A 24,304-nucleotide genomic window follows, 5' to 3' on the forward strand; every position below is an offset into this window, starting at 1 on the left:
TGGTTATGGCTTTCTAGTGGGAGAGGAGAAAGTATTTCAAAGAGTTGTAGGTGCTTTGAGGTAGTAACTCAAAGGAGCAGATGAGGCTCCTGCAAACACTTGATTCCTCACTGAGGCCAACAGCACTGCATGGAGAGGAGGGATGGAGTTTGGAAGAACCAGAGCATGTTATGAGCCCAGCAGTATCTATACTGCTATGGCACTCCTAGGATACTCAAGGCAACATGCAGGCGTGCTGCAAACACAGCAGATATCTTGCTGGGGAGATCTTATGTGCAGCAGTGACTAGAAGGGGTGCTCACCCTTTTGGCAAAGCTGCTGTAATCAGTAACAAAAACCATGGTCTCTTTGGTGAGGAACTGAGACTCACACTCACAGACCCTACCTCCAGGTATCGCAGCTCTGAATCACACCAGATCCTCCAAAAGCAAGCTGGCCAAAAGGTGCTGTCCCCCTCCCTGTCCCACAGCCCCTCCCTCCTCTCCCTCTCACAGATGCTGCCTTTATTGTTTTTTAACCTTCTAAGGCTGCTCACCTTAGTGACTCACACCCATCACCTCACACCCTCTCACCTTCTCCTGTGCTTTTCATGCTGGAGCTGAGTGCCCTCCCTTGGGCTCCTTGTTGCAGTTCCCTGTGCAGTCACCTGCAGCTGCTCCTGGGGATGCTGGACATGGTGGTCCTCCAGGACTGCAGGACCCTATCATCAGTACCCTTGCAAACACCAGGAGTGAAATGAGTTTTGCAAGAGGAGCAACAAGCATCTGACAGAAAGGGTTTGTTCAGTGCTCAGTGGAGTTATACGAGGAACTGACACAACCTAGCTTCAGTTTCCCAACTGTGAACTCCAAGTAGCCTTAGATAATCATGGGAGGGATTTCTTTGATTTCAGTAAGCCAGGCATCTGTGCCCAAGAACTTCTCAGTACATTAATTCAGCAACATAAAATATAGACAAAATTAGGGTACAGCACTGAAAATGAAGTTTCCAGACCCGTAATTGGAGCCATGAATCTGATTTTCCAAACTACTAACCACCCACCAGGCTGTGCAGAACACTGATGGGAGCTCAGCACTTCTGAAGGGTGCATCACAACAGCATCCAACTTCTTGACAGCCTTCTGGCAGAGAGTTTTCACAAGCTTCATGAAACATGAAAGGCCAAGACAACACATCCTGCAGTTACCCACAGTGGAAAACAACCTTCATTAATATCATCACTATTCCCTCTACCCTGGAACTGCTGCTGAAAAGTTGTGCTCTTCCTTCATTTCTCTCCCTTTTCCCTAATGCTTTAATCCTGTACTTCGAGGGTTTTCCATACTGCCAACCTGCTTTCAGAAGTGCTTGCTGTGCACTGTCAAACTTTGCCTTTCTCTATGCTCAGCAGTGGCAGCCTTGGGAGGATACAGTGCCACTGAAACACTCAGGCTCAGCTTTGCCTCTGCACAAGGCTGATCTCTGACATTGCAAACATTTCAATAAGGTTTAACACAAACTAACAAGGAAATCAAAATCAACTCTCTGCCTTTGGGGACACCAGAACTGGAGTCAGTGCTGCAGGTGGGGTTTCAGCAGAGCAGAGGGGCTGAATCCCCTTCCTGTCCTGCTGCTTCCCCTGCTTTGGATGCATCCCAGCACATAGCTGCCTTCTGGGCTGCCAGCAGCCAGTGCTGGCTCATGGGGAGTTTGTCACCAACTGACAGCCTCAAGTCCATCTCAAGGCTGCTCCTGAACCACTCCTCACTGAACCTGGATTTGTGCTTAAGACTGCCCCAACCCAGGTGCAGGATTCTTTCAGCAGAAAGGAGTGGAAAGTGGCAAAGAGCATCCTTTGACTACTAACCAAGTGCAACACAAAGATGAACAGAACTCTGCTGCCAACAGGGAAGAACAACAACGTGCCAAAAGGAATTGTTGAATGTTTTAATGCATTTTGAATCATAATGAAGAAAAAACATTTTACATCTAAAAACCAATTAGCAGAATAATAAAAAGTGGTTCCACATAACTTAGAAAGTTGGGGGGCTCTTTCCAAAGAAGGTAGTTTTCACATATTTAGGCAACAAAGAAGATGTTTCATTCCAGATCTGATTGTATACACCAACTGTGAAAACTGATGTGCATTGCTTTGAGAAAGACAGAAAAGCTTGATTTTGCCCAGTGATGAGTTGTCTGTGAAGTTCTGCACAACACTGAAACTGTAATGCTCCTCCTTTTATGAAATGTTGGACATTTGCTCAGAGCTGAAAAAAAAACCCACTCTTTAGAACACTCAAAGCTGTGAAATGTTTGCCACGTGCTTGGCCAGTGCAGCATCATTCACCGCCATGCTCCCGTGTGATTTGCTTCAAAAGGGGAGTGACCCTCAACCCTGGCTACAGTACATGAAATTAAGCTAAGTGATAGTGAAGTGTTAGCTGATTTCAGCATTAGCCTGCTCAACAGAACATGGCTCTAGCACCTTAGTTGGTTGATTTTGTCAAAGCAGAAGCATGTAAGCATCCCACTCCCACTGCCAGAGGATGTCCCCTCTGGTGATATCAAGAGTTTGCAGCACTGATGGTTGAACTGCATAGAGACTCTTGGTCCCCTGTCACATAGGTATCTGAGAAGCTTCAGCAGACAGCTTAGGAAACCAGTGACCCTCCCACCACTTCAGGTAGTAAAAGGACACTCACTGCTCAAGACATGCAGGCCATGCTGCAGAAACTGCTTCTCCAGACTGAGGAGACTCTTTCATCTTGCTCTCTTTTAACAGCATCAACCTGTGTAACGCTCTCTCCATTACCAACTCCAACAAAAAGTGAATCTCTGCTCCTTAAAGAGCAACACTTGCAATCCAACATCTAATGGCTTTACCCAAGAGTTAGAAACCCAGGGGGAAAAAAAAGTGAAAATCAACTTCTGACACCATCCTGCAAGCCTTGCTGTCAGAAGACTGAAAACTCTGCAGCTGCTTCCTGCAACCTTGCTACTGTTGGTATTTTAAGATTACTTCAGTGAAATTCTGGATATATCTTGTATCTCAAAAAAAGAAAAGAGAGAGAGAGAGAGAGAAACAACAGAAAAATCCAAGATATCAAGCTAATATGATATTATGACCACCTACACTATGAAGACATTACATACATCCTCCATTCATCATCTCGAGCTTCCTTACTGTTACAGTTCAAAATCAGTCTAGGACCTCAGTTTCCCTGCAAGTACTCAACGAGGCATTCTTCATCCAATCCCATTGCACTCCAATGCCATTATCTGTTAGTGAACAGAACAGTTAACATATCTTAATGTCACTCTAAACAGTGCTGCAGAGGACATGAGCACAGCTATAGCTTCACAAAATCATAGTGATGAGATAAGAAGTTCCTAACGCCTAATGCCCCCTCCCCCCAAATCACATTATAAGAGTGCACCCTTGGCTCCCCTCAGCCTTCCTCTGGCTCTGTGCTACATCAGACAGCCAGGGGCATGATTTCCCTTTAGCTACACAGCAGTGGCTGTCTGAAGCAGGGGGTTTGTTCTTCTGAGGGTGTCAGCTGACACCTGTATTGACTCACACAATCAGCAGCCCTGGTAAAACACCCCACTGCCAGTGCAAAGAAGGCTAAGGACAGTGAAGACTAAACCCAGAGTAAGATCATTTGGGAGGGAGTAGAGAGATCTGGCAGTTACCCCCTTCTGGAAGAGAGCAGGAACTCGAGCAGCCCTTGCCACAGCTGAGAACAGAAAGGTGACAGACAACTTTCATATTGCTCCATTAGCTGTATGTGTTCATTATCCTAAGGATCACATTTGGTATGATTGTCTTTCCTCTCAAGGCAGAGACAGGACTTTAGCCACAGACCAAAAGTGCTTTTTTTTCTAAGCTACAGAGAGATTCAATGCATCTTGACCAACATTCATTTTTGAGGTAGTACTCATTTACTTTGTATTGCTGGCTCAAAACAAAAACATGGGAAGTGAACACAAGAGAAAACTATGCTCACTGTAGGTATAGTTTAAAAATAAAGCAAAATAAAGTAACAACCAATCCCCCCCCAAAAAAAGAAAAACCAACCCTATTTCCTTTCTGGGCAGATCACCAAAAAGAAGCAATCCTTCTTACAAAGGTCAGCTCACATTCACTGGTAGAGTCAAACTTTCATAAATGGTTTATAACAACAGCTATAAACTAAAGTGCTTCAGAATTTGCTTGACTAGGTTTCAGTGATTAGAATCATGATGCCCTGGATCTTTGCTGGCAGGAAGCACCATGAGGTTTGAGTCACTTTATAGAAGAAGGGCAGAATGAATACTTTGCTTTTTCAGAAGTACAAAAAGAAAAAAAGCTTTCCAAACAAAGCTGGCAGCCTTTACTCAACTACAAGCTGCTTGCATTTTCCCTCTCAATTCTGCTGTTTCTCCAGTAACTGGAACAAAAAGGCGAGTCGAAGTTGCACTACGCTGCAGCACTGTTAAACAAAGTATTCCGAACGAGATGCGGACAGGAAAATGCTCGCCACCACACACCTAGTGAAAGTCACACTTCATGTCAAAGTTGTAGCCCTGCAGGTTCTTTGTCACACAAGGCAGATATGTATAGTCATGGGAAAAATGTAACAGACTTGCTCTAACACCCTACGTTAATTACAGAGCTTTCACATTCATGTCACAAACGTAATGCCCTACGGTGCAGCTATTCAACGCTAAATAACTTAGAACACTTGCAACAGGGAACACACTGACCAGTGGATGCCAGAATAGAAAAGTTGATACACCAGACAAACTAATTTAAAAAAAATAAAGAAAAAAAAAAAAAAAACCAAGGAAAGAATCACATTTTCTGTACAACCCATGCAAACTGCACAACGTGGGAACAAGAGCAGCGGCCGCTCCAGTCTCTGCTAAGGAAGAGCTTCACGGCCGCGGCAGACCGGCGTGGGGAAAGGTCTGCCAAGGGGAGAAGTAGTCCTTGGCAACAGGAACTGCAGCCACGTTTCCAGCACTTCATTTCTCCTGTAACAAAGCAGGGATGTTGATGTTCCACCCAATAGCCTGGCGGTCAAACCCACAGGTGAAGAGGTTACAGATGGGGTGGTCCTCACACCATGCTGAGCAGCACACCATTCTTCTGTGGCCCTGCAACAGTTCAGGAGACAGCAGGATTACTGAGGGTAGGGTAGAGTAGAGTAGAATAGAGTAGGAATAGAACAGAGTAGAGTAGGAATAGAACAGAGTAGAGTAGGAATAGAACAGAACAGAACAGAATAGACCAGACCGGAAGAGACCTTCAAGATCATCGAGTCCAACCTATCATCCATCACCATCTAATCAACTAAACCACGTCACCAAGCACCCCATCAAATCTCCTCCTAAACACCTCCAATGATGGTGACTCCACCACCTCCCCAGGCAGCACATTCCAATGGGCAATCACTCTCTCTGTATAGAATTTCTTCCTAACATCCAGTCTAAACGTCCCCTGGCATAGCTTGAGACTGTGTCCTCTTGTTCTGGTGCTGGTTGCCTGGGAGAAGAGACCAGCCCTTGCCGGTCTACTGTCTATTGCAGAGAGCAATAAGGTCTCCCCTGAGCCTCCTCTTCTCCAGGCTAAGCAGCCACAGCTCCCTCAGCCTCTCCGCATGGGGCTTGTGCTCCAAACCCCTCCCCAGCTTTGTTGCCCTTCTCTGAACACATTCCAGCAAGTCAACATCTTTCCTAAACTGAGCGGCCCAGAACTGGACACAGGACTCAAGGTGTGGCCTAACCAGTGCAGTGTACAGGGGCAGAATGACCTCCCTGCTCCTGCTGGCCACACTGTTCCTGATGCAGGCCAGGATGCCATTGGCCCTTTTGGCCACCTGGGCACACTGCAGGAATTGTGAAAGCTTCTTATGCAGATTGTGAAAGCCTCTATGCCAACAGGGTAGTGGGAGCCAACATGCAAACTTGCTAACACTCACAGGGGTGTTCACAACACTGGAGAACCCTAGAGCACGTTGTTAGTCATCTGCAAGGTGAAAGACTTTGTAAGAAGGAGATACATAACGAGAGGGGCTCACAAACAGCTGCACCAAAACTCCAGACATTTCCAAGGTCTGTTTGCCACCTAATTACACTTGATTCACAACAGCAAATGGGAATTTGATGTTAGCCTTTTTATTGATAAAAGCAACCCTAAAGTACAGAACTGCATGCTGGCAACTACTCTGCTAGAAACCTGCAAGGTGAAGTGGCCACCACAGCCATAACACAGAAAGGATAATGCTAAAGAAAGAGCAATTTCATACTGAGGAAAGGCAATGCCTTATCTATTGTTCAAGTCCAACAGGAACAAAAAAACACCAGAAAGAGAATTCTGACCAACATTTAAGTCCCAAAGATGAACTTCCCATGATTTCAGCAGCGTCAGCCTGATTGGAAAGACTGAAGGAAAGGAAAAATGAAGAAAGAAAAATAACCTAACCCCAGATTAAACAACAGACTAGCAAACCCCACTGAACTACAAAAAGACTTAAAACAAAAAGGACTGAATAAGGCTTAAGACTCCTTCCTGTTGAATGCACCCCAAAGTTCTATTGAAATGGCATATCCCATTAATAGCACTTAGCCACACTTGCTCCACTCGTGATGCTTGCCATGCCAAACAGCAGCACAACTGCACAAAACTGATGGCTGCAGTAAGGACAGGGTAGTACCAAACACCAAGAATGCCTGTGTGTGAGCATGGGAGGGAAAACACCCCCACACTTATTAGCCAGGCACACATGGTGAGTGAGCAAAACTTCCCCTTGCTTGTTACCTTTTGTTTCTTCATATAACAAACACTGTGTAATTGGGGGGGGAGGAAAGACAAACCAACAAAACCCAAAAGCAAGCAACCTCAAAACAACCACAAAACCCAAACCAGACCAAGCAAGCAAAAAAGTAGTAATTAAAAAACCCCAAACCACATCAAACTTCACAATGAGTCACGTCTCTGACACAGCACAAACCATGACATTCACACACAGCTGCAGGGCTCTCACACCCCCTGCCCAGGGCACAGACATTCACACACAGCTGCAGGGCTCTCACACCCCCTGCCCAGGGCACAGACATTCACACACACCTGCAGGGCTCTCACACCCCTGCCCAGGGCACAGACATTCACACACACCTGCAGGGCTCTCACACCCCTGCCCAGGGCACAGACATTCACACACACCTGCAGGGCTCTCACACCCCTGCCCAGGGCACAGACATTCACACACACCTGCAGGGCTCTCACAGCCCCTGCCCAGGGCACAGACATTCACACGCAGCTGCAGGGCTCTCACACCCCGTGCCCAGGGCACAGACATTCACACGCAGCTGCAGGGCTCTCACACCCCTGCCCAGGGCACAGACATTCACACACACCTGCAGGGCTCTCACACCCCCTGCCCAGGGCACAGACATTCACACACACCTGCAGGGCTCTCACACCCCTGCCCAGGGCACAGACATTCACACACAGCTGCAGGGCTCTCACAGCCCCTGCCCAGGGCACAGACATTCACACACACCTGCAGGGCTCTCACAGCCCCTGCCCAGGGCACAGACATTCACACACACCTGCAGGGCTCTCACACCCCCTGCCCAGGGCACAGACATTCACACACACCTGCAGGGCTCTCACAGCCCCTGCCCAGGGCACAGACATTCACACACACCTGCAGGGCTCTCACACCCCCTGCCCAGGGCACAGACATTCACACACACCTGCAGGGCTCTCACAGCCCCTGCCCAGGGCACAGACATTCACACACACCTGCAGGGCTCTCACACCCCCTGCCCAGGGCACAGACATTCACACACACCTGCAGGGCTCTCACAGCCCCTGCCCAGGGCACAGACATTCACACACACCTGCAGGGCTCTCACACCCCCTGCCCAGGGCACAGACATTCACACACACCTGCAGGGCTCTCACACCCCTGCCCAGGGCACAGACATTAGCTTCACTTGAGGAAAGAGCGAAATGCTGATGAATGCTGGTGGAGACGTTCCCAACTCCACACAGAAGTTCCACACCTGGTGCTTGTGTGCACGTGGGTCGTTTTCACAACTGCCAGCAGCACAGCCAAGCGTCTCTCAGCAGCTGTGCAGTGCAAGCCAGAGCTGCCAAAGGCCCCCTTCGCCCCGGGGCTGCTCACCTGTCTGTTGCTGCGCGGCAGCCGCGCCAGGCGCACTCCGGACATGTCGAACAACCGGACCTGCCGGTTGTCGTGGGGCAGGGCGATGATCCTCTGGCCAACACACACGTTGATCCTGCACATGGGAGACAGGACACAACATCACACTAGGAGTTTAAGCACATGGGAAGTGACACAGCTGAAGTCTTCCCCGATTAGAAATCACAAGTGGAAAAACAGTATTAAAGGTTCAGATGCTGGGAGAGCCCCAACGCCCACAGCCCACCCAGCAAACCCCCGAGGAGCAGGATAGTGTGGGCACTGAAAGTTAACACTGACTGCACCTGCACTTTAGAAATCCACTGCAGGTGATTTCAGAATCTCACCAATCTCCACTTCAATTGCAGTGACTAAAAACCAAGGTACATCCAGTGAGGGCACAGCTGGAAGGCATCATCTAGTCCAACCACCTAAGTCAGGGCTGACCACAAACCAAACCATCTTATCAAAGGCACTCCTCCAATGTCTCTTAAACACTGACAGGCTGGAGTCATCAACCACTGCTCTCAGAATCCTGCTCCAGTGTTCAACCATTCCCTTGGTACAGAGATGCTTCCTAATGCCCAGCCTACAACTCTGCTGCCACAGCTTTGAACCATTCCCACGTGTGAAAGAAACGAGGAATTAACTGAGGGAGCAGGACTGAAGAAACCCAGTAGCTCAGAGAGCTGCTTACCTGTTGACTGCAGAGTCTGTGCGGATTGTTGCTATAGGAGACCTCATGTTCTTCAAGTCCCAGACTTTTACAGTACGATCATCACTGCCAGAAACAACGTTGTCTCCCACAGTGAAAACTGCAGATGTGACAGTGCTAAACAGACACAAAAAGGAAGATGTCAAGCCCTACAGCTCTTCATTAAACTAGCATCTGACTTAAAGATCTCTTTTCTGTTCCAGCATTCCCTTTCAAATATGTAACTTGCCTTTCCTCTTCTCCTTTTTGCCCCAGGTTGAGGCAGATCCTTCCCCTGCCTCCCACCAGGGCAGAAAAAATGAGACTCAGACAAACGGATTGCAGAAGGGATGGAAAGTTTCAATGGAAAAGCAGGGAGTGTTGTACAGAGAGACTACAAGCACAGTGACAAAGGAGATCCCAAAGCATGCCCAGAAGCCTCCCAGCACTCCCCTCTCCCCACCTGAGGGTGCGTCCAAAAACCTCCAGGGCTCTTTCTTCCCCCCCTCTCCACTGTTAGGCTAATCTCAGCTGGCCAGATCTGAGATTGCCTTTCCCCCTTCTCCTCTTGGCATTAGGCCTAGCCAGGCCCAAGAGGCCATGAGATAACTCCCCCTCCCCTCCACTACCAGATAGGGAGCATCTCCCACAGGGGCAGCAAGGGAAGAAAGAGGAAGTGTGAGAGCTTGCAGATGGATTTATAGGGAGCAGGACATTATGGGAATGAAATACACAGCTTCCTGTGTCCACCCACTGGGCTGGACACCGGGGGCACCAGAGGTGCATCTTGTGTGGCAGCAGCAGCAAGAGGCACCCAGCCCGAACTGCCACACCTTTTTTTCTCAGCTAATCTGAAATACTGAAACTCCAAGTGGGTATTTTAGAGCAAAACAAATATTCTAGCAAGAAGCTGTGCCACTCGAGGTATACACAGGGCTGGATTGCTCCAAGTGTATGGAACACCAAAACAATAAAATGCTAAACTAAAATTAGTGTCAGGAAGTGATAGGACTGGGGGAAATGGAACAAAACTAGAAATGGGGGGATTCAGATTGGATGCCAGGAAGAAATTCTTCACCATGAGGGTGTTGCCCAGGGGGTAGTAGAAGCCCCATCCCTGGAGGTTTTAAGGCCAGGCTGGATGTGGCTCTGAGCAACCTGATCTAGTGTGAGGTGTCCCTGCCCATGGTCCCTTCCTTGAGGTCCCTTCTGACCCTAACAATTCTATGATTCTGTAAGTGCCCAGCAGTGGAAAGTCACACTGGAGGCATGTCTCATATTCCTCTGGCCCTAATATGAGCTAAACACAGCCAGTCTTGAAACCCTAATTCAGTTCTGAAGTTCTGTACTGATGTTCACCAAGCTTCCCAGGCAACCAAAACTGAATTAGCAGCATACAGCACAATTCCTCCTCACCAATGTTTTGAGACCAGTAGTCAAGCTCTTTCCCTCTCCACTCAAGGACTTCTGCAGAACTACCTCAGGCCTTTGTCATCCACAGCACAGACACTGACGAGATTCCAAGAACCTGAGATGTAACTGCAGCTATTTGGTACACACCCCTGGATGCAGCTGTGATGCATGCACAGAGCTCCCCGTGTAACTCCACTAGCAAGAGCTGCAGCAATCTAATCATTGCTAATCATGATTTCTACTCCTGTTCTACAAGCAGCTGAGTCAGATAAAAATGGCAACTAGTAGTAGTAAGAAGAATGATCACTTCTGTGTCCAGTTCTGGGCCCTTCAATTTAAGAAGAACACTGAGACACTTGAACATGTCCAGCGAAGTACAACAGGGCTGGGGAGAGGTCTGGAGCACAGCCCTGTGAGGAGAGGCTGAGGGAGCTGCGGTTGCTTAGCCTGGAGAAGAGGCGGCTCAGGGGAGACCTTACTGCTCTCTACACCTACCTGAAAGTAGGCTGTAGTCAGGTGGGGGTTGGTCTCTTCTCCCAGGCAACCAGCACCAGAACAAGAGGACACAGTCTCAAGCTGTGCCAGGGGAAGTTTAGGCTGGAGGTGAGGAGAAAGTTCTTCCCAGAAAGAGTAATTGGCCATTGGAATGTGCTGCCCAGGGAGGTGGTGGAGTCACCATCCCTGGAGGTGTTCACAAAAGGCTTGGATGTGGCACTTGGAGCCATGGTTTAGTTGTCATGAGGTGTTAGGTATTAAGTAATAGGTTGGACCTGATGATCTCTGAGGTCTTTTCCAACCTGGTTGATCCTATGATTCTATGACTCAGATTTTACTCGTGTCTATAAATGCAGAAGGCAGGCCACAGAAAGCCCCCTAAGAATACTTCCAGACATGGGAAGAGCAAAATGTTACTTTCAGAAGTGATTATATAAAGAATTTTATGGACTAATTTTATTTTAGCATTTTATTGTCTTTGTATTCCATACTTCCAGAGCACAGTACACTGCTGAGCTCAGATGAACAGTTGAGATGAGATGGTTTGGGGTTTTTTTTCCTCTTTTACCTATTGTTTCATATTATCCAATTAAAGCATTTGTACTGCTATTTTCATTTCAATACTGCCTGAATTCCCAACTCAAACCCAGTTCTTTTCTGCCCACACAATGTACTAACAAAGCAGGTTTGTCTCTCCCCAAAATCACCAGGGAAGGCTTCTCAGCTGTTCCCACAGATTTCATTGAATGACCTCTCTTGCAGCCTGGGTCAGGCACATCAATTGCTTTCCAATTCAGCCATTTTAATTGAAGCTGTCAGTTGTTCCTGTCACTTGGGTTGTTATGCAGAAATCTGAATTCATGTCCTACCCAAGCTGCTGATTGAGATTAGCACTCCCCAGGTCACAATGGACCAGTTTATGCAAGCCTCTTAATTTAAATTGACACCAAATTAAGTTTTAATTAGGATGAAGACCCACTTTATTCATGATACCAAGTTTTCTCATGCATTATTAGAGTGCAACTAAGCTACCAGGGAGATGATTACAATAAGAACCAAGAGGTCTTCACCTAATCTTCTGGACTTTATGACCCAGAAGTCAAAAAGTTGCAGCAGACATGAAGGTCTCAACTGATGAGTCTCCTTCCTCAAGCACCTCCAACACTTGGAAAGGAGACTTATTCACATAGTCAGAATAGGGATGGTGCATTCTTAGCACTGAACTTGTCTTCCACCAGCCTGACTTCAGGTTGGACTTGATCTTTGAGCTCTCTTCCAACCTTAGTGATACTGTGACTTCCACTAAACTCTCACTCTTGGCATTTTTAGTTCAGACAAAATAGCCACAAGAAGAAAGGCCATTTCCTACTTATACACTAAACCAGGATTTTAGCCCAACCAAAAAGAGGTGAGAACAAAGGGAAGCAAAGTCTGTGAGGAAAGAAAGAAGCTGGCAGAGCAACCAGTATACAAATAGTATTTTCAAGGCATTCCCTTCCTAATCCCATCCATAAATTACAACCCTTTCCCCTGCACTTCCATGTGGCTCATTTTGCTTTCTGTTTACACTTACATTCATCTTCAGTTTGTTCCAACCCAGATAAAACTGTAGCTAACATCCCCCTGGCTAAATTAATAAGAAGTGTCAACAAAAGCTCATCAGCCCCTGTGTTAATGGAATGCTAGAAGACATTAGGTTTTTAATAACTCAGAGGGATGACAGGTATTGTAGGACATTTAACAAAAAATCCTGGCAAAGAGGAAGCAGTCTTGTGACACTTCAAACTGTGGGTCCCAGAGGGAGTTTGGTCTGCTACAACTATTCTCCAGAAAAGCCTCAGCCTCGCCAAACTGCAGCAAAACTCATTTATCTTGTCATAGGGAGCAGCCGAGCGTGCACTGCCAGCTGACAGCGTGGCACTTCCTCACCACACACCGCTGCCTGGCCTCCAACATCCTGCTCCCTCCGTGGGTCTCAATCAACAGAAATGCTGTACTGCTAGCACTCCTCATTAGGCCCAACAGCTGTCTCCCCAGTCACACTGAGACACGAAACTGTTTTGCATAACAATCTGCTGAAACTTCACACATAGGGGAAAGGGGGGGGGGGGGGAAAAAAAGCTGTTGGAAATGTTGGACCGTGAAATGCTGATGCAGAACCTTTACTGGCAATGCACCAAAGAAAAGTTAACACTGCTCTCTCCATTTTGATTTGCAGCATATAGTGGGATTTACCCCTGAACACTGCCAGACAACAGTTTTTTGTGCCTGTGAGAAGGCATCTACTCACAAGCATTAGTCCTTGTGAGGGGTGAAGCTCCAGAGAAACGGACTAAAATGAAGCTCCAGAGAAACAGACTAAAACAAGAGCTCGGACACGTTTCTGCAACACACACCAAACTGTAGTTAAACAGCAAAATTTGAGTGCTCAAATGGGTCTCTCTCACTTCAAGTAGTAAAACTCAGGCATGAAACCTAAAGGAAATGCTATTTGAGACAATTATTTCCTGCACAAGAATTTCCTTTCTTTTAGGGGAACAAAGTGTATCCCCACACGGAGCAGGCTGCAGCCTAGGGGGAAGTCACCACCGGGGTTTAAAACCTCCAGACACAGACAACAGCTTGTACATTTAAAGGGTGGTGGCACTGACCACAGGAGTCCCAGGTGAGAAGCATTCAAGTTTTGGAAGTGCTAAAGGCACTGGATTCCACAAAGACCTATAAACAATTCCCAAAGCCTGATTGTGGACTTCTCTCCAAAGATCAGCAGAGATTTTTCTTCCAGCTTGAGAGGAAGAACAAACCACGATGGAATTAACATAGGAGGGGAGGGTTCAATAACTGCTAGCACTGAAAAGTGCTTTTTTAGTGTTTAAATCAACGTTGTCTGTTCCAGAGATATGCATTTCATGGTATTTACATTGCCAGCATCTCCTTTTCTCACCATCATATAACGAAATGATACAGGATTGAAGCACACACACAAAGCCCAACACTGCCGGGCACAAAACTACCGCCCGTCCCAGCGGGCTTGAAGCCTCGATCCCTCCCTCGCGTTTCCAAACCCAAGAGCTGCTCCCGGCGAGAGGAATACCACACCGGACACGGAGGAGCAAGAGGCGGCAGCCGCCCGCTGCGCTCTGGGAGGGCTCTGCAGGGGCTCCGGCTCCTCTTTGCGCCGCTTGTCGCCGGGTGGCGTGCGGCGGGGCGCTGGCGCCCCCTGCTGGCCCCGCCAGGAGCGCTCGGACAGCACGCCTCTGCTGCTCGCTCAGGGTCCGTCGCGCTCCGTGCAGGTGTCTTTGGGCACCCAGGAGGAAAGCGAGCGCTGGGCAGCATCAAACGGGGCGCGATGGAACCAAAAAACCTCCGAGCCACGCCCTGCCGGGATTCGGTGGTGGTTTGGATCCTTTGTGGGGAGGAATAAACTCGCGGGGGGAAGGGGTTACAGGGCTTACTGTATGCTGGCCTCCTTGTTGAGATGTCTGGCATATAGTTTAGGAGTTATCTAATGAAATGCACATGGTGGGGGGAAAAAAGGCTGCTCTATGGGTTCTAGACAGCTATTTGTCAGGTACTACTTAGCAAGAGGCTCAAGGACTTCAAATCATCAGCATCGATGACAGTAACACCCAGGTTACAGAACTGATTCCAAGAGCCTATCAAAATATGTTACATTTGGTGAATTATTCAGATTTAAGACAGCCAAAAAATGCCTGGTGTGTATGTGCTAAAAGCATTTCCTCTATGCTGCTGAATGTGAGAAGGCTGTTACAGTGTTGATTTGAGAGTAATTTTAGAATCATTTGCTGATAGCAAGTACAACAACGGACCAAAAATAAAATCCCTCAGAGCGTCCCGACTGCAAAATACCGAGCCCCCATCTCCCCTCTGACTGCATTCCTCAGTGACTGATGTGATTCTGTGACAGAATCATCTCTTCAACAAAATGAACAACCTTAGTCATTCAACAGCAAACTCAGTTTTGAGACTCTCAGAAGTTTTGAGTGTATTTGGTGAAAAAAAAACCTGCGTCAACACTAAAAACCTCATACACTGCAAGAACTAAACAGACACAGACAATACACACAAACAGAAGTATGAAGACAACTAAAAGCTGCAACAGAGAGACCAAAGAGGTTGCTCAAGGTCTGTTTCATTCATAAAAAATAAACTGCCCAACTCTTCACAGGTTTCAGAGGCAGAGGCCAAAATATCAGCACAGCATTTCCATGTGCACCTTCACCCCAGATCAATGGCATATGGACTCAGCATACAGATAGAATAGAACCTGAAAGCATTCATGATCCTTTCTCTGATAAAAATACTCTGAAACAAAGCAATTAATTAGCTCAGGAAATGCATGCACCCATGGCACACAAAAAACTTCCAACCTTTACAAGTCGCTCTAGAAAAGGTGATAGAGGAGTACAAAAATGATGGCATGAAGCAACTTCAGGACACAGACCACAAAATAAAGCTTACTTTTCTATCATGAGAAGATGGCTACATATATGGGATGACTGTCACACACCAAATAATTTATCAAGCTGAGGAGTCAGGGGCAGGGCATGATATAAAGAGGTTTCACATCATATATGCGTTAGGCAACAGCAAGGAAAATGGGAAAGTGGATCCTGAACTCAGTCATAATGCAAGCTGCACCTCTGAATTAACCAAAAACTAGGAAGCACAGATGAGTATTTGTAGGTTTTGTTTGGAGCTATGACTAACAGTCACCTTTTAATTCTGAAACAGTCACATTCAAGCATTCCAAAACCTTTACTTTAACCAAGGAAGCAAATATTTTTTGTATCTCAAGGTTGCTCCTGCGTTTTCTGTGTACCAAAGCCCTGACTAAGGGAATGGGAAGCCAACATTGTCACAGAGATCCTCATGACTACATTTGCCCACATTCAATAGTAGCCAGAATAAAAACTTAAAGCCTGAATTGCTAAGTAAAAATGTTACACCAAAAGCTCTGTTTAGACATAACATGGCAGTCAGTGCCCTCACTTCAATTTCTTAGTTTATGTACAAATTAGAAGTTTATCTTAAAAGAGCAAAAATTAATCCAGCCTTCCCCCCCCCCCCCACTGGTTCCCAAGAATTGACCTTCATTTCACAGTGAGTATCATGACAAGCAGAGGCAATCTGCTTCAACTGTATTACAGCAATACTCCTAAAGTACAGGTGTAAGCAATGTGGGAAACAACCTCATACCTTCAATTACCTTTAATTGTAAAGAGGTTTAGCTAGACTTACCATATGAGCAATAGCACACCAAGAGCCCTGGCTGGCTGTTTTGGGAATTAAGTACTGCTGTGTTACATGTGAAGGAGGACAGTTAGGGGGTTCTGTGAAAATCAGTCTCATAAAACAGGGGAATGAACTTAGGACCTCAAAAAGAGCACAGGAACAGTTTTGTGCAGATTAGCAACTGAACACATTCATACTTTTGGAAGTCATCAAAACCTGTGAAGGAAGTGCCACTCACTCTGTGTGGCCCTGAAAGACATTCACAGAATGGATAGAAGGATCTCTGAAATCCCACAGGCGGAAGGTCGTGTCGCGGGACGACGTCACCACCAGCCGCTGGGTGGGATGCGTACAACAGTGCGTCAGCTCTTGGTCGTGCCCTGCAATCACAGGTGAGGACATGTAAGGTCATGGAGGTAAGGCTTTTCCTTTCCACATGAAATGAATGGAATGAAATGCTGGTGATTTGCAGTAATAGTTCTGAACTTTAATGTCACCATGGCTGTGAAAAGCTGGAACTGTTTCAGAGTACCGAGCCCTCGCTGCTTGCTTCCCATCATTATTAAATACTGATAGGTTATTGCTGCTTAAGGTGACACGAACAAAAAGCATTTTGCAAGAACTACAATTTGGCTACATTCAGTTTAAAAATGACTGCTTTCACAGGTTACATTATAAGCTTAAAAGAACACCAACTCATGCTCAGAGGATTTGCAAGGTTGGAATTTTAGAAAGCACTGCAAGATTGAGCAGCAGCTGAAGTCACTACACACTTGCATCGCAGTCCAGAGGAACGACTTCCTCTTCCCCGTTGGTACCCACAAATAATGGCATGTATAAAAATAAGCCACCAATTCATCCTTTTGTGAGTGACAAATACCTGTGAGAGAATGGACAAGTTCAGAAGTCTCTACATCATACAGATTTGCTGTCCTGTCCCATGATGCTGTCACAGCTTGCTTCCCTCCAACAAGCCAGTCAGCTGCTATGACCACTCCTTGATGGCTTTTGAGTGAAGTTAATGGGGCTCTGACAGTGGGACAGTCACTAGAGCCATCCCCATCTCCATCAGGTTCATCTTTATCTGAGATCTCCACTTCATCTTCTCCAGACATTTGCTATAATATGCAAGAGGAATAAAGATTTAGAAGAAAAGGGAAGGAATGTCTCTGTTACATGGTACAGAGTAAATGCTTCTCAGTCCCCTCAATGTGAATTTGGGTAACTTAATTCTATAGAATGCAGCCTCGTGCAGGTACTATCAAAAACTTAGCAGGAGGAGTAACACCAGTGGGTTAAAAGCAGTTGAGTTTTTAAAGATAGGAAGCATCTAACAGAACACTGACTATTTTAATCTTTGGGAAGAGCATCATTTACAGCTGTATTTTTATCCCTTAGAATCAAAATCCTGACAGCAATATCTGTCTGCTGGTCAATAATCATCAGGCAGTGCTGATGTAAACTGCACACAAAAATTCTTTTGCTAACCCAAGACAAATAGGCTTTTCTTTCATGATGTTTGGGTGTAAAAGAAAAGATAACATTTGTCCTACTCTTTCACTGTATTCAATCTGGCATTTCCATTTTGAATCAAACATTTTCCATTCAGAGCTCTATCTCCTATTACACAGCCATCTCTTGCCTCAACTTCCTGAGAAGCTCATGCTATAAACTACATTTGACTTCACAGTTTTGGAAGTGCAGTGCTTTTAAGTCAAATACAGTCCACAGTAAAGAGTGACTAACAAAAGCCTGGGGACAATCAGAGAGTGTGATGAGTGCTGGCAAGAGCTGATGTGAAATAAATAAAGACACAATTAAATAAATGCCGAGTCTGTAACCATCAGTTTTTCATTCACAGCAACTATAGCTAATACAGGTGCCTCATTAAGCTACAAAACAACCCCACAATAGCTTTGAGAAGAATGTTATTATCTATTATTCAAATCATTACCAAAACAAATTTACTTGAGAGTTCATTACCAACACATCTATCAATTCATGTACTCGCAGCTGAACCACAGAGCTTTGAAAACATGGAGTGAGACTTGTTTGAATTAAAGGCTCAAATACCTGATAAACTGAAACCTTCAAATCCCACCTCTGGCAATCCTGAAATCATGCCATTTTTAAATTATGTATAAATTTAACAACCAGTCTTATCATAAAACCTGCATCTGATGGAATTGCTGTGCAATTAGTTTAGCTGCAGTTACTTAGTTGATTGCTTACATTGCAGTCTGCGGTTGGCTGAGGGGCAGGCAACTGTACAATGTATCTCCAGATGTGAGCTGTCTGGTCTCCAGATGCTGCACAGGGGGAAGAGAGGTGTGAAAGAGAGAGATATTAAACAGGAGTATTTCCATAGACAATAAAACCAAACTTTAGCACCAGAACAAGAGGACACAGTCTCAAGCTGCACCAGGGGAGGTTTAGGCTGGATGTTAGGAAGTTCTTCATGGAAAGAGAGATTGCCCATTGGAATGTGCTGCCCAGGGAGGTGCTGGAGTCACCATCTCTGGAGGTGTTTAGGAGGAGACTGGATGGGGTGCTTGGTGCCATGGTTTAGTTGATCAGACATTGTTGGGTGATATGCTGGACTTGATGATCTCAAAGGTCTTTTCCAACCTGGTTAATTCTATTCTATTCTATTCTATTCTATTCTATTCTTTCTATTCTATTCTATTCTATTCTATTCTATTCTATTCTATTCTATTCTATTCTATTCTATTCTATTCTATTCTATTCTATTCTGCTACATTTGGCAATGCTGAGTTGCCTATTTTTCTAACAGACACAATTGTGACCTGCCTGGTAAGTAAGTGTCAATATCAATGGTTACTTTGCTGGATGCAACAATGATAAGAACATAACTCACTATGCAGAATCTAAGTAGCTACCAAATTAATCATTCCTGCAGTGAAAACATCCACTTAAATACTACACATGAGTAACACTCCTATTCTAATGCCTCACATTTCAGGAAGGCATTTAACACATCAACAGGTGTCACCCTTCAGCTGCTATTTCTCATTTTACTGGGGTGGTTCTTCAATGATTTCTTCTATTAAATGTTTTTAGCCTGTTTTTTATAAGAAACCCCCCAAAAAGCAAGTGTGCAGCTATCCTGCTTCTGCCTTAGGCAACTCAGCTTAACTAGCACTAGTTTACAGCTCTGCAGGGACCATCTGATTTTAGACTTGAATTGTTTTGGAAATAGACTTATCCATTATCATCTAGGGAGAAACTCAAGATTCCCCTTGTTATGAACAGAATAAACATACTCTAATACATTGGGGTAGAGTGATGACAGCTCTAGACTGAGAAGGAAAACAGTTTGTTATGAGCATGCACAGTTCTGACAAGTGCAATGTACATGAAATCAGGAGGAAAAAGATCTCGTCTAAGAGATCAGGTAAGAAGGCAAGAAGAAAGGTCAACCTGTTACTGTTTCTGGACCAGGGAGGAAGACTTTTTTCATTTCAATCAGTTCTAAATCAATCAACACTGTAGAACACTTCCCCTCAAAACTTTCAATGACAGCTTTCAGAACCACCTCACAGCAAAATGAAAGGTGATGTTAGCTGTGAGCTGCTTTTGTTGGCTTGCTTTCATTTTTTGTCAGTCAGTTTTTATAACACCACTGTTTATGGCACTGAAACAATGGTTACTGTTACCATATCAGAACAGCCAAACTTAAATCACTGTCAGCCTAGACAAGAAGGCATTCTACTCCCTATCTTCTTTTACAGTAGTCACTGTAGATGAAGAACAAGCAGTGTTTTAATTTCTAACCTCAGTAATAATTATCCTCCTTCTACAATGACATAGCTAACAGCAGCAAACTGAGTCTACATCTCTTTAATCCCAAAGCTAGTGCCCTAATTGCTTGACCATATGAAGCATGGTATTACTTCAAACCCAAAGCTGCACTGATGGTATTCTCAGTCCCTCTGGGAACCCATGCTGTCTGTGCCTGGTGATTGTACTATTCTTTAAATGCCTCTCAACAGTACCCAGTGTAATCTCCCTAATTTTTCCAGGGAGTGAGGTTGAACTAACAAGTCTGTAGTTCCCTGGGTCTTCCTTGATGTCCCTTCTGAATAACACCGGGTTACTCCAGACAGCAGGGGCATCCCCAGACTCCCAAGACCTTTGGTAGATGATAGCATTTGCTAGCTTCTTCAGTAGTCTGGGATGAATACTACCAGGCCCCATGGACTTGTGAACATCAGCTGAGTTAAGATTCTAAGTATCCGTTGTTTTGTAGCAGGTAAGAAAAATGACAGTGATATGACAAACAAGCATGGGAATCATAGAGTCAATAAGGTTGGAAGAGACCTCAGAGATCATCAAGTCCAACCTGTCACCACAGACCTCATGACTACTAAACCATGGCACCAAGTGCCACGTCCAATCTCCTCTTGAACACCTCCAGGGACGGTGTCTCCACCACCTCCTTGGGCAGCACATTCCAATGGCTAACAACTCTCTCTGTGAAGAACTCTCTCTCCTCATCTCCAGCCTAAACTTCCTCTGGCACAGCTTGAGACTGTGTCCTCTTGTTCTGGTGCTGGGTGCCTGGGAAAAAAGAGCAACCCCCTCCTGGCTGCAAGATCTAGCTCTGATTTGTATGGCTTGAAGTATAAAAATAATGCAACAGACAACTATGCTGACAAAGGAGTAGGGAGAGGGCCTGCAACCAAAGAGATGCTAGAGAATGAGAGTTGCTTTTCCATCACGATTAACATAGCACATGAAAAAACTTCACATACCTGTAAGAGCCACTTGCTCAGTTGGATGAAACTTTATGGAATTCACTGTGTGAAACAGAGCAAAGTTTTAAGGTAGTACACTAAAAGAATTATTCCACAGTATTTCATCATTAAAAGATTGGCAATTAGCAAGTCTTTGGTTTGAAGTAATTTTCTGTAGCATGGCAAACACTCAGGTGAGATAAAGCACAGTGGTATTGGAGTACATAAACCTGTGTAGTACCAAGGGAAGCAGCTATAGTTGATTAGACAACACTACATACTTTCTAGCAAGGTACTTCAAGAATTTAGCACAAGTACTTCACGTTGTAGAAGACAAACAAACCACATCCAAATCAACATGTGTGACAGGAGATAATGCTCTGGACTTCCATAAAGATAATTCTGTATTTGGAACTCTCTCTAACATGATTAAAAACTCACCATACATGACCACCAGCTTTCTGGTTATTATGTATGATTGCAGGAACAAATGCCTAAAAACCTAATCTTCAAAGCAAAATTCTGCTACTACACAACAAATTATCTATCAGATCATGTACTAAGCAAAGAAATGCAAACAGTTGTTCACCCAGCAGCTGCATTTTGTATCCCAAATATAAGACAGATCCTGCAAACCAGCTTTTCTTGTTCTGCATATGGGTAAGACCTCAGTGAGTTCTGACATTTATCTTCTGAATGTTGTAAGCGTGCCTGTAGGTTTCTTTACATGGACTTGTTTATTCACTTAGCATTTAAAGAACTGCCTTAGTAGGGACCTCCAAGAAGGAATCTTAATACAAAACATTCTCTGTATGATGATTAGTGGATCTGCACAACTGGCTCGTTGATGGTGTTGGCAAACATGCAAGTGAAACCTCAATAAACATTTTTGTAGCTGTCCAAAACTCATTTCCCCCTCCCACACTGTTTCCAGTTTTCACAACAGACAGACTCTTATCTTACCTGATCCAACATGCCCTACATACTTGACAAGGCATTTCCCTGTTTCTATGCTCCACAGCAAAGCAGTGTGATCTACAAAGATTAAAAGGCAGTTAGAAATGTTACAAATGTATGTGTTAACCAAATCAACAAACAAGTTAGCTCCAAATGTAGAGCACACCACATGGAATAGATTTCAAATGCAGAACACAACAAATCCTCTTGAATACCACTTTATATATGAAATAAAAGTTTGTTTGGTTTTATAACTTAATGCCTATCTGCCCCTCAAAAGCAGAAGAGCTGTCCCAAGTGGATTAATTTGCTCTAAGTGCTGCAAGGAAAGTTCTGCTTTTGCTATTGTTGCTAACTCAGTTATACACTTATGTATAATGCCCCACCTGTGTGTCATGAGACTCAAATAGCACAGAAAAAGCATGCAGTGGTGAAAAAGTCAGGCAGTCACTAGAAACAAGAGTTCTGTGCACAAACTGTTTAGTTCCTGCATGGAAGTCCTAAATGCATATAGGTCAATGCAGAGCACTACAGAAAACTTGAAGAAATCACTCCAATGCTACTCCCTTGTCCTGCCAAACTCCAAAATAAAGAACAATTTTTAAGTACCTGTAAGTGGGATCTGGAAAATGCTTCCAAGTTATATCAGGACAAGACAAGATGTCCCATGTGAACACAAAATGTAGCCCTTAGCAGGCACAGTTCAGTTTATGAAGCAGAGGGTCCTGGTCCATAATACTTATGTCCAGGAAGCATCCTCAGATTCCATTCCAGCTTTAAAAGACTATCACTTCTGAATCTGAAACTGCCCAGTCCTGACCAGTTATGGTTTGTTTACTCCAATCACACACAACTCTACACTGGTGTTTGGATCATAATAGATTTAGTGACTTACTCATTAGTACCTGTTTCCCTCCTGTGTGGGAAGGAAGAAATCTACTAAGTTACTAATAACTGAAAACTAAGATTTCTAGCTGCCCCCACATCCTCAGGCAAAAGTCAGATAAGTGTGAGAATCCAATATGCAAACTGGGACTGAGTCTAGGGCTTCTCTAAAGCAAAGGCTAAGTGATACTATGATAGAAACTCGACAGGGATCCTGTGTACAGCCATGTAGCTCTGTGCAAGAGACATCTCCAAGCAGGCAGCTTCCCCCACACCCATTTACACCATCCAGAAGGCTAGAGCTGATCCTAAAGGCAGCGTGACCTGCATGGAAGTTAACCAGCACATAGACCAGAAAGATCACCAAGGATGCCCAAAACCTCTAAAGGGGAAATGCATTTCAAGGAAACTCCAATGCAAGGCTTTCCTATCTAGAGAACATCTTTAAATATTCTTTCAGTGTGAAGCTGAGTATTCAAGTATGCTTTTGATCCACATTTGCTATAGCTTAGGGACTAAACCAGGGTTTTCTAGAGATTCAAGCAACAGAACTTTACCAGCAGATGCAGTTCCCAACACCACTGGCTGAGTTTTCGCGACACTGACATCCCAAATACCATCCCTGTGGCCAACATATTCCTTTACCAGTTGACAGATTGCCCTGGATGTTGTAGTTTTAAAACTGGATACAATCTGAAATAGCAGAGATACCAACATATTTTTTCCACATCGACCCAAGATCAAGTAATTATCTCACAAATACAAAGAGAGTATTTTTCATAATGATCCTTTAGCGTTCTGACAGTTCACTACTGTTCAAACTTTGATTCTTCGTGGTAGCAAAAAGTGAGTTTGGATGCAAACATACCTCTTCATTTCCTTTGTTAATAACCCCCTCCTTTTTTAAAGGGCACCAGATAAACTGTTCTGTGGGCCAATAATGTAATCCCATTGGAGCAGTGAGTTTTACAAATGCAGTGTGCACTTCTCATTCAGTTTGGGTGTGGGAGGATCATTTAACAAAAACCACACCAAAACCCCTCAATGCTTTCTTTGCCTATTCCCAAACAAATGTATCTGATAATTTAAAGACAGACTGCATTACCTAGTGTAAAGTCTTTGAAAAAGCTCACTTAACACATAACTGTAGTAAAATCCAGAAGCATTCCCATTTAAAACACTCACATTCAAAACTGCACAAAGCTAATCAAATCTGGACACGATGATCTTGAAGGTCTCTTCCAACCTGGTTTATTCTGTTCTATCCTATCCTATTCTATTCTAATCCAACATTAACCTGAGCCAGCTGATTTGTGTAATAAAGCTTTTCTTGTTTAGAAAGATATGTCTGTCTCATCTAAACATTTGATAAGCACACTCCCTCAAAGCCAGTGCTAGTGGGGAAGCAAAGAAGGCTCATCAAATCTAAGTTAGTACTTGCATATGTAATAACAAATGAATAGAAAGAAAAACACTCAGAAAAATGGCAGAACTGGAAGGCTCAAGAGTAGAGGAAAGCTGAGAAGACTCAGTATCCACAGAAAGAAACCCAACCTATGTTTTTAGATAAAGTGGACTGCAATACTTTTAAATACAGGAAGTTTGACTTGCTGGAACACTTCCAACGACAACTGCAATGAAGAGTGGTGAAAGATGACTTTAAAAAAATCA

At 44.7% G+C, this 24,304-nt stretch overlaps 1 protein-coding gene across 5 annotated transcripts in view; it reads right to left on the minus strand.

Annotated features, from left to right (window-relative positions):
• Positions 1–1,904: 1,904 nt before the first annotated feature.
• The window catches only part of WDR37 (WD repeat domain 37), a 40,178-nt gene continuing 17,778 nt past the window's right edge, over positions 1,905–24,304 (minus strand). For all 5 annotated transcript variants that reach the window (XM_068146301.1, XM_068146299.1, XM_068146297.1 and 2 more), the window contains 9 exons: positions 23,191–23,326; positions 21,755–21,826; positions 20,810–20,854; positions 18,267–18,343; positions 16,915–17,152; positions 16,273–16,414; positions 8,874–9,008; positions 8,159–8,273; positions 1,905–5,120 (listed from right to left, as the gene is read on the minus strand). In XM_068146301.1, coding sequence (XP_068002402.1) covers positions 4,989–5,120; positions 8,159–8,273; positions 8,874–9,008; positions 16,273–16,414; positions 16,915–17,152; positions 18,267–18,343; positions 20,810–20,854; positions 21,755–21,826; positions 23,191–23,326 — 1,092 coding nt within the window. In that variant the 3' untranslated portion in view covers positions 1,905–4,988. The remainder of the gene's footprint in view (positions 5,121–8,158; positions 8,274–8,873; positions 9,009–16,272; positions 16,415–16,914; positions 17,153–18,266; positions 18,344–20,809; positions 20,855–21,754; positions 21,827–23,190; positions 23,327–24,304) is intronic.

This window comes from Melanerpes formicivorus, unplaced genomic scaffold (assembly GCF_026170545.1).
Source record: "Melanerpes formicivorus ecotype bairdi unplaced genomic scaffold, bMelFor1.0.p_v2 SCAF_13, whole genome shotgun sequence".
Lineage (NCBI taxonomy): Eukaryota > Metazoa > Chordata > Aves > Piciformes > Picidae > Melanerpes > Melanerpes formicivorus.